This window comes from Salmo trutta, chromosome 6 (genome assembly GCF_901001165.1).
Source record: "Salmo trutta chromosome 6, fSalTru1.1, whole genome shotgun sequence".
NCBI classification, from domain to species: Eukaryota; Metazoa; Chordata; class Actinopteri; order Salmoniformes; family Salmonidae; genus Salmo; species Salmo trutta.
In genome coordinates, this window is record NC_042962.1 from 50,788,264 (window position 1) to 50,798,249 (window position 9,986).

General features: G+C 44.1%; 1 protein-coding gene across 2 annotated transcripts; it reads right to left on the reverse strand.

The window, feature by feature from the left end:
• Positions 1–232: 232 nt before the first annotated feature.
• On the reverse strand, positions 233–9,986 carry LOC115196164 (protein ALP1-like). Of its 2 annotated transcripts, none has more exons than XM_029756784.1 (5): positions 9,744–9,986; positions 2,167–2,715; positions 1,533–1,693; positions 1,232–1,358; positions 233–998 (listed from the first exon to the last, which is right to left on the reverse strand). In XM_029756784.1, exons 1-5 carry the CDS (start codon positions 9,846–9,848, stop codon positions 666–668), a joined length of 1,275 nt encoding a protein of 424 aa, XP_029612644.1. In that variant the 5' UTR covers positions 9,849–9,986; the 3' UTR covers positions 233–665. The 2 variants fall into 2 exon arrangements, with proteins under 2 accessions (XP_029612644.1, XP_029612643.1); XM_029756783.1 differs by having other exon boundaries at positions 9,684–9,986.

Consider the following 9,986-nt stretch of genomic DNA (forward strand, 5'->3'; position numbering starts at 1 on the left):
AAGAGGGCAGATCCGTTAGCTGGAAGTGTTTCCCCTAGGATTTCTTCCAGTAGAGGGAGAGTAGGAGATTGGAGACCATAGATCTTATTTACAGCTACAAAAAGTGCAGTGTAGGTACTAGGTAGCTAGAACAAGGTTCCATTTTTTTTTTAAATCAGGGCATAGAACAATGTCAGTGTAACCGTAGATACAAATGTAGTGACAAACAGAACAGAAAATGTAACTTGTTTTGTGCATCAATAAAAAGCATGACTATATACACCATATGCACATGAACACTGTGCTACACAACTATTTAGACACAAAACCCCCCTACGACAGAACAAAACCAATAAAACACTAACAGAACAGAGGAGAGGAGTTGCACGAGAGAGAGAGAGAGAGAGAGAGAGGGCTCATATACAGAAAGTATCTCAGAATAGGAGTGCTGATCTAGGATCAGGTCCCCCCTGTCCATATAATCTTGTTCACTATGACCTAAAAGGCCAAGCTGATCTTAGATCAGCACCACCTACTATTCTGAGACGCTTTATGAATACAGGCTGATAAGATTGTAGGAACAGTACCTGGAATGCTGGCCAGGACTATGTATACAGTCGTGAGAATCTTGTGGAGAATTCTATATTTTTTTCCGGTCTTTCCCCATCACAACACTGTCCATTCCATTAGTCCTGTTGTTGTAGTTGTGGGTGTTGGAAGTAGTCACAGAACAATTTTCTGACCTCCTCACCCTGGAGGTGATCTGAAGTTCCAGGGGGAGAGGGGGCGCGGGCCGCAGTGTGACCAGGCTGGGGGTTCTCACCCTTGGTCACCTCGCCATGCCATTCCCCCCGGAACAAATCTCCATGGGCCTCACACACGTTATGCAGGATGCAGCAGGCCAGGATCATGGTGGGCACCACGTCCAGGCTGCAGTCGTTCCTCTTGCTCAGGCATTGCCAGCGCGCCCGCAGGCGAAGAAGCGCCACCGCCGCCCCACGCCACGCCCGCACAAATCGCTACAGCAGGAGACAAAGTAACCAGGTTAAATGTTGATAAACTATTTTTATTTTTTTATTGATTTACTGCAGCAAAACTCTGGGTCTACTACAGTCTAATGTGTAAATTTAGCTCACAACTGTGTAAAACGTCTGAAATGTTCACTGAAATTGGGATTTAAAAAAAAAGACGTTACTACTTTGAGTTTAATCCATGAGTGATTCTGTTTGGTGTTGTTGAAAATGAAACCTGCCTGGTTGAAGGCCCTCCGGGGCTCCGCGAGCCCTTCTTCCTCCTCATCATCCTCCTCCTTCTTCTTGGAATAGGCCTTCATCAGCCAGGGCTGGAGGGGGTACCCTGGCTCCCCCAACAACACATATCTTGACAAGACAATGTGCTCTCAGTCAATTTAGCTGGTAGGACACAGGTCACCAGAGGGATAACAATAATAATTGTAGCACTGGACTACTATTGCTGCTCATACTTATACTTATACAAGTAATAATGATAGCACTATCTAAAAAGGGAAATAATAATAATAATATCAATGATACCTCAGGGGCTTTCCCATGAAGCTCGGGGGTGGGTCAGGTGACAGCCCGCCCTCAGAGGCCGACACCCAAAGTGCTGAGTTCTGCAAGATGGCTGTCGGCTCAGTGCTGCCAGGGAAACCAGCACAGACGTCCCAGAACTGACCCAGCCCATTCACAGCCACCTAACAGACAGACAGGGGTGTTACTACCTCACAGACAGACAGATGAATGTTACTACCTCACAGACAGAAAGGCAGTCAGACACAACCATATACTTTAAAACTTCAATTAAATGCCGAGTCTGAAATAGCCACCTGTCCCTTTCAATAGCCGGGCATCAGCTCACATTTCAGCAAATGTGTGTCTAAATGAATTGTTATCGGCACACGCTCTCCATGGTGCTGAACTGCAAAATCGGGGGTTTATGATAGGCAGCCTAGTCTTTGCAAGTCTGATCTGCGAAGGATGTTATTCTAATGTTTATATTGGTCATACTGGTCACAATACACGGCGTGGTAGTCTTCTCAACATTTTATTGAGCAGAAATAGACACTTGGCTCAAATAGAAGCCTGTCTCTAATAAGAGCTGGCTGTGTTCAGCGATTGAAGCAAATAAACGGCCAGGCTATTAATTGCAACAGAGGTCCTGTCCTACCTGGGAGACCACAGAGAGCCACCCGTCTGGGTTGGCGTAGTTGGCCACGTTAGCGGACGGCGTGAGGATGGCAGTGTGGAGGGTTGCCACGGCACCCACGCAGTGAGGGAAGCCCCAGCGAGATAGGAAGTGATGTGCAGAGTCTTCCACTTCTTGTATGCTGGGCGAGCATAGGTAGACGGGCCGGAGTAGTGTGACGATGGCGTGACACACGTCCCTCACACACTTACACACCGTGGAGCTGCCCACGCCAAACAGCCCACTGATGGTGCGGTACTCAATGTTGGACGCCAGCCGCCACAGGGCAACCGCCACACGCTTCTCCAGCGGAAGCGCCCGGCGGAAGTGGGTGTCCTGGCGAGCCAGGCGGGGTTTCAGCTTGCCACAAAGGAAGAAGAAGGTCTCCCGGCTCATGCGGAACTTCTCCAGCCAATCAGAGGGCTGGAACTCAGTCATCACTACCCGCTCCCACCAATCAGTGCACTCCGTGCTGGTCCAGGGTCGGGTACGGATGTCACAGCTGCAGCGCACATCTCGAGCTGTCAGCATCTGGAGAGAGAAAGAGGGAGAGACAGAGAGGGGGGGGGGGTCTTTGTTTTCACCAGTGATACAAATCAGTATTATAAACCGGGTGGTTTAAGCCCTGAATGCTTATTGGCCGAAAGCCGTGGGTATGACAAAACATTTATTTGTACTGCTCTAATTACGTTGGTAACCAGTTTATAGTAGCAATAAAGCACCTTGGTGGTTTGTGGTATATTGCCAATATACCACGGCTAAGGACGGTATCCAGGCACTCCGCGTTGAGTTGTGCTTAAGAACAGCCCTTAGCCGTGGCATATTGGCCACAGTGGTGACCTGTCATTCAGGGCAGGTGGGGCCCGTTTTGAGCCCACCTGTTTAGCAAAAAAAATTACACACACACACACACACACACACACACACACAGTGCTGTGAAAAGTATATGCACCCTTCCTGATTTCTTATATTTTTGCACGTCACACAAATGTTTCAGATCAAACAAATTGTAATATTACACCAAGATAACCCAAGTAAACACAAAATGCAGTTTTTAAGTGATACTTTTATTTATTAAGGGAAAAAAGCTATCTGAACCTTCATGGCTCTATGTGACAAAGTCATTTCCCCCCTTGTTAAATCATTAATTTACTGTGGTTAAGCACATTTTTTTGGAAAGCTGAGTTCAATTTCACTAGCCACACCCAGGCCTGATTACTGCCAGACCTGTTGAATCAAGAAATCACTTAAATAGAACCTGTCTGACAAAGTGAAGTAGGCCAAAAGATCTCAAAAAGCAAAACATCATGCCACGATCCAAAGAAATTCAGGAACAGATGAGAAACGAAGTAATTGACATCTATCAGTCTGGAAAGGGTTACAAAGCCATTTCTAAAGCTTTGGGACTCCAGCGAACCACGGTGAGAGCCATTATCCACAAATGGAGAACATTTGGAACAGTGGTGAACCTTCTCAGGAGTGGCCGGCCTACCAAAATTACCCCAAGAGCGCAGCGACGACTCATCCAAGAGGTCACAAAAGGACCCACAACAACATCTAAAGAACTGCAGGCCTCACTTGCCTCAGTTCATGACTCTACCATAAGAAAGACACTGGGCAAAAATGGCATCCATGGCAGAGTTCCAAGTCGAAAACCCCTGCTGACCAAAAATAACAAAGGCTCGTCTCACTTTTGGCAAACAACATCTTGATGATCCCCAAGACTTTTGGGAAAATATTCTGTGGACTGACGGGACAAAAGTTGAACTTTTTGGAAGGTGTGCGTCCCGTTACATCTGGCGTAAAAGTAACACAGCATTTCAGAAAAAGAACATCATACCAACAGTCAAATGTGGTGGTGGTAGTGTGATGGTCTGGGGCTGCTTTAGGACCTGGACGACTTGCTGTGATTGATGGAACCATGAATTCTGCTCTCTACCAAACAATCCTGAAGGAGAATGTCCGGCCATCAGTTCATGACCTCAAGCACACTTGGGTTGTGCAGCAGGACAATGATCCAAAACACACCAGCAAGTCCACCTCTGAATGGCTTAAAAAAACAAAATGAAGGTTTTGGAGTGGCCTAGTCAAAGTCCGGACTTGAATCCGCTTGAGATGCTGTGGCGTGACCTTAAAAAGGCGGTTCATGCTCCAAAACCCTCCAATGTGGCTGAATTAAAACAATTCTGCAAAGAAGAGTGGGTCAAAATTCCTCCACAGTGATGTGAAAGACACATTGTCAGTTATCACAAACGCTTGATTGCAGTTGTTGCTGCTGAGGGTGGCACAACCAGTTATTAGGTTTAGCTTCACAAGGTAGTCACCTGGAATGCATTTCAATTAACAGGCGTGCCTTGTTCAAAGTTAATTTGTGGAATTTCTTATCTTCTTAATGAGTTTGAGCCAATCAGTTGTGTTGTGACAAGTTAGGGGTGGTATACAGAAGATAGCCCTATTTGGTAAAAGACCAAGTCCATATTATGGCAAGAACAGCTCAAATAAGCAAAGAGAAATGAGTCCATCATTACTTTAAGACATCAAGGTCAGTCAATGCAGTCAACAACAACAAAAAACATGAGGCGTTATGATGAAAATGGCTCTCATGAGGACCGCCACAGGAAAGGAAGACCCAGAGTTACCTCTGCTGCAGAGGATAAGTTCATTAGAGTTAACTGCACCTCAGATTGCAGCCCAAATAAATGCTCCACAGAGTTCAAGTAGCAGACATCTCAACATCAACTGTTCAGAGACTGCGTGAATTAGACCCCCAGGGTCAATTGCTGCAAAGAAACCACTACTAAAGGACACCAATAAGAAGAAGAGACTTTCTTGGGCCAAGAAACACGAGCAATAGACATTAGACCGGTGGAAATCTGTCCTTTGGTCTGATCAGTCCAAACGGGAGAGTTTTGGTTCCAACCGCCATGTCTTTGTGAGACGCAGAGTAGATGAACGGATGATCTCCGCATGTGTGGTTCCCACCGCTAAGCATGGAGGAGGAGGTGTGATGATGTGGGGGTGCTCTGCTGGTGACACTGTCAATGATTTATTTATAATTCAAAGCACACTTAACCAGCATGGCTACCACAGCATTCTGCAGCGATACACCATCCCATCTGGTTTGCGCTTAGTGGGACTATCATTTGTTTTTCAACAGGACAATGACCCAAAACACACCTCCAGGCTGTGTAAAGGCTATTTGACCAAGGAGAGTGATGGAGTGCTGCATCAGATGACCTGGCCTCCACAATCACCCAACCTCAACCCAATTGAGATGGATTGGGATGAGATGGACCGCAGAGTGAAGGAAAAGCAGCCAACAAGTGATCAGCATATGTGGGAACTCCTTCAAGACTGTTGGAAAATAACTCCTTTGAATAATCTCTAATATATAATATTTGTTTAAAACTGTTTTGGTTACTACATGATTCCATATGTGTTATTTCATAGTTTTGATGTCTTCACTATTATTCTACAATGTAGAAAATAGTAAAAAATAAAGAAAAACCCTTTAATGAGTAGGTGTGTCCAAACTTTTGACTGGTACTGTATATGTACATATATTTTTGTTGTTGCCTGTTTTGCATGTTATTTCGGCATTAATACATGTCACATATCAGTTTGCAAACAATGTATATAAAAAAAATGTTTATTGAGTTAATAAAGCCGCATACAAACATGGTTTTTCCTTTCTTGTGTAAGGCAGCTCCAAAATGCAGGTGTTTCAGTCTAGCTCAGTGCTTTCTGTGGTGGTGGGGCAGCCAGCGGAAAATACGGAGCATAGGGGTTGGTAATGTTCTCTAGTTGCGCCGTGATTGGCTCATTGTTCTGTCACTCATGGGGACACTACGTCAACGCAAAATCTACAGGGAGAACTCGAAAACTCAAGCCCGTTGGGTGCTGCCATAGATTTACATTAGAAGTTCCCATCCAATGAGGATCAAGGTCATTGGCCACAGATAAAATGGTGTCATATCACATTATACCTACCATAGCTTTGATTGGACTGATCATGTCAACATCATACTTTAAAAATCTTAGCTAGCAAGCTAGACATGAGTCATCCTCATGAATCAAGTCGACAATCTTCAAACCTTGCCGTATGAATAGAAATTATATATAAAACGTATCGGTGCTCATCGGCCATTGGACATAAACATCGCAAATTCAACAATGAGTGGTTTGGAAGGAATCAGTGGCTAACTGCAAGCTTTTCAAAGCAATCACAAGCCTGCTATTCAGTGGAGAGGATGTGTGGTTCAAGTCTGGGTTTAAGGGTCTCTTTTCCAAGCTTAAAAGGATAAACATTCACTCGCAACACACCATGGACCAGAAAAGGTTGAATACATTGGCCATGCTGTCATTCCAGCATGACTTCTGCTACGTTCAAAACAACTAGAAACTCAGAACTGGGAAATCTCAGACTTCAGTGAGTTCAAGACAACTGGGAACTCTGGGGGAAAAAACGAGCTCTGACTGGGTAAACCAGGTTTTGAACGGTCATCCAACTCGGAATTCCAAGTAGGGAGCTCTAGAAAGAGGCCCGAGTTCCCACCTGAAGATCAATGATGTCATGATTCAACGTTGTTTTTTTTCAGAGTTCCCAATTGTCTTGAAAGAACCATAAATCCAGAGAATGGCAGACTTTGATGACAAAAATGTGCCCAAGAAGGAACGCCGCGCCACCTTCCTGTTCAAGTGAGCACAGCACAACAAGGTGAGTCCAAAAATGTCTTGTATGCTCCTGCATAAATGATGTAATACGGTAGGGAGATATGTATACTATAGCTAAGAAAGTAATACTAAGTGCATGTTGTGCAGTAAGCTGTTAGTAGCCCATGTGTCTCACCCTAATAAATTGGTCCCTTTCCCCCTAATAACTTAGCCTACTTTTCTGACTTGGTGGTGCACATGTAGCCTATAGCCTGCTTAAGAGAAATGTAATCATTGAATAATGTAAGAGTTTTCATTGTCTGCTTATATGCCCCCTTTATTTATCCTACAGTTCTGACGGTGTACAGGGAGAATACTGTAAGAACGGCCCATGTCCTGAATTCTGTCGCTGTACATTTCAAAAGTGCTGAAGAAATATTGACTACATCCGTCCTAGCTCGCTCATTAATGTCTTAATCGAAATTACAGACCTCTTATCCGCTTGTTGTCCCCTTATACCATAGTTTATACATTATCGAATGTCATTAGAAACCACATTTTGTTTAAGCAAGTCAGCCATATCAGCTATGTTTTTTTTTTTAAAGGCAGTAAATGAGGCTAAATTAACCGTTTCGCTGCCAGACAAGGCTCCGTCGATAGCCAGTTGTAGCGGTGGTAAGGATTCACTCCATGGTGCTGAAAAGAAAGCTCTGCTGTTGAGACATCTTTATAAACAGTGCCTTCGGAAAGTATTCAGACCCATTACTTTTTCTACATTTTGTTACGTTACAGCCTTATTCTAAAATGTATTAAATACATTTTAAAAATCCTCATCAATCTACACACAAAACCCCATAATGACAAAGCCAAAAGAGGTTTTTAGAAATGTTTGCAAAGTTAAAAATAAAAAACAGAAATAGCGTTTTTATATAAGTATTCAGAACCTTTGCTATGAGACAAAAAATTGAGCTCAGGTGCACCCTGTTTCCATTGATCATCCTTGAGATGTTTCTACAGCTTGATTGGAGTCCACCTGTGGTAAATTCAATTGATTGGACATGATTTGGAAAGGCACACATCTGTCTATATAGGTCCCACAGTTGACAGTGCATGTCAGAGCAAAAACCAAGCCATGAGGAATTGTCCGTAGAGCTCCGAGACAGGATTGTGTCGAGGCACAGATCTGGGGAAGGGTACCAAAACATTTCTGCAGCATTGAAGGTCCCCAAGAACACAGTGGCCTTCATCATTCTTAAATGGAATAAGTTTGGAACCACCAAGTCTCTTCCTAGAGCTGGCCGCCCGGACAAACTGAGCAATCAGGGGAGAAAGGTCTTGGTCAGGGAGGTGACCAAGAACCCGATGGTCACTCTGACAGAACTCCAGAGTTCCTCTGTAGAGATGGGAGAACCTTCCAGAAAACCAACCATCTCTACAGCACTCCACCAATCAAGCCTTTATGGTAGAGTAGCCAGACGGAAGCCACTCCTCAGTATAAGGTACAATATCCCGCTTGGAGTTTGCCGTAAGGCACCTAAAGACTCTCAGACCATGAGAAACAAGATTCTCTGGTCTGATGAAACCAAGATTGAACTCTTTGGCCTGAATGCCAATCGTCATGTCTGGAGGAAACCTGGCCCCATCCCTAAGGTGAAGCATGGTGGTGGCAGCCTCATGCTGTGGGGATGTTTTTCAGGGACGGGAATGGGAGACTAGTCAGGATTGAGGCAAAGATGAACGGAGCAAAGTACAGAGAGTTCCTTGATGAAAACCTGATCCATAGAGCTCAGGACCTCAGACTGGGGAGAAGGTTCATCTTCCAACAGGACAACGACCCTAAGCACACAGCCAAGACAACGCAGGAGGGGCTTCGGGACAAGTCTCTGAATGTCCTTGAGTGGCCCAGCCAGAGCCCGGACTTGAACCCGATCAAAAATCTCTGGAGAGACCTGAAAATAGCTGTGCCGCAACTCTCCCCATCCAACCTAACAGAGCTTGAGAGGATCTGCAGAGAACAATGGGAGAAACTCCCCAAACACAAGTATGCCAAGCTTGTAGCGTAATACCCAAGAAGACTTGAGGCTGTAATCACTGCGTCAACAAAGTATTGAGTAAAGGGTATTAATACTTATGTAAATGTTATAGAATTTTTTGCTAATTTATAAAAAATAAAAAAATACATTTGTTTTTGCTTTGTCATTTTCGGTAATTGTGTGCATATTGATGAGCATTTAAAAAAAATACATTTTATAATACGGCTGGAACCTAAGAAAATGTGAAAAAAGTCAAGGGCTCTGAATACTTTCCACAGGCACTGTAGGCCCTAACAGTTTGTGGGCACCGTTTGTCACCGTTATAGTGCAATTAATGTATTGTTTACTGTTGTGCCATGCGTCTAAAAAAAAAGGGGGTTTTCCCCTCCAAGATTTACATGCTAAAATTGCCACTGATTGGCCATATACCACATGCCCTCGTGATGTATTGCTTATGGGCGCTGTTAAAGTACGTTTTGCTCGGTCATTATGGACTGGTAAGTATCTGCATCTGGTGCAAAATGTTCTATGTCCGAATCCAGCAATATAAAGTTGCTTTTGAGACTTTAGTTTTAAGCCTATCCAAAACCTTCACCATTCGGAGTTAATGCCTAAACGTAACCTTAAACACTTCTTAATTTGACGTTTACAACCACTTCGAAATTCGAAGTTTGAGAAACATGGTTGAACGTCTTATGTGACACAGAGTTTATTGCTTTGTCTATGCGTGTGCGTTTAGCTACTCGTTTATGGAACGCAGTCCAATGCACTTTAATATAAATTGCTTGGTTTAGCTTTATCAGATTACAGTACCATGAGCATTCGCCTCTGCCTTTGGAAGAAGTACTGTCTGTGGCGGATACGTCTCTTCACCTCATTGAGTCTCTGTGTATCTGCGTTGTTTATGTCTCTTCGGCGCTTCATCAGCATATAGGTCATGAGAAACATTAACGGCTGAAGCTTGTCTTCATCAGCCATTTTAATATATTTCAACAGTTGAAGAGCTTCTCACAAATAGACAAACGCAAACATGAATTCTAACCATTGAGGTATTTAAGGTTCTAATGTGCGGTTCGGTCGTGAACTCGGTTGCAGGAAGATTAGAACAACACCAGG

Coding starts and splice junctions, on each gene's coding strand:
- LOC115196164 (XM_029756783.1), bottom strand. CDS start 9,848: ATGGCTGATGAAGACAAGCTTCAGCCGTTAATGTTTCTCATGACCTAT. Junction 1,359..1,532: donor TTCATGGGAAAGCCCCTGAG/GTATCATTGATA, acceptor TGTCTTGTCAAG/ATATGTGTTGTTGGGGGAGC. Junction 999..1,231: donor CCCGGAGGGCCTTCAACCAG/GCAGGTTTCATT, acceptor CTCCTGCTGTAG/CGATTTGTGCGGGCGTGGCG.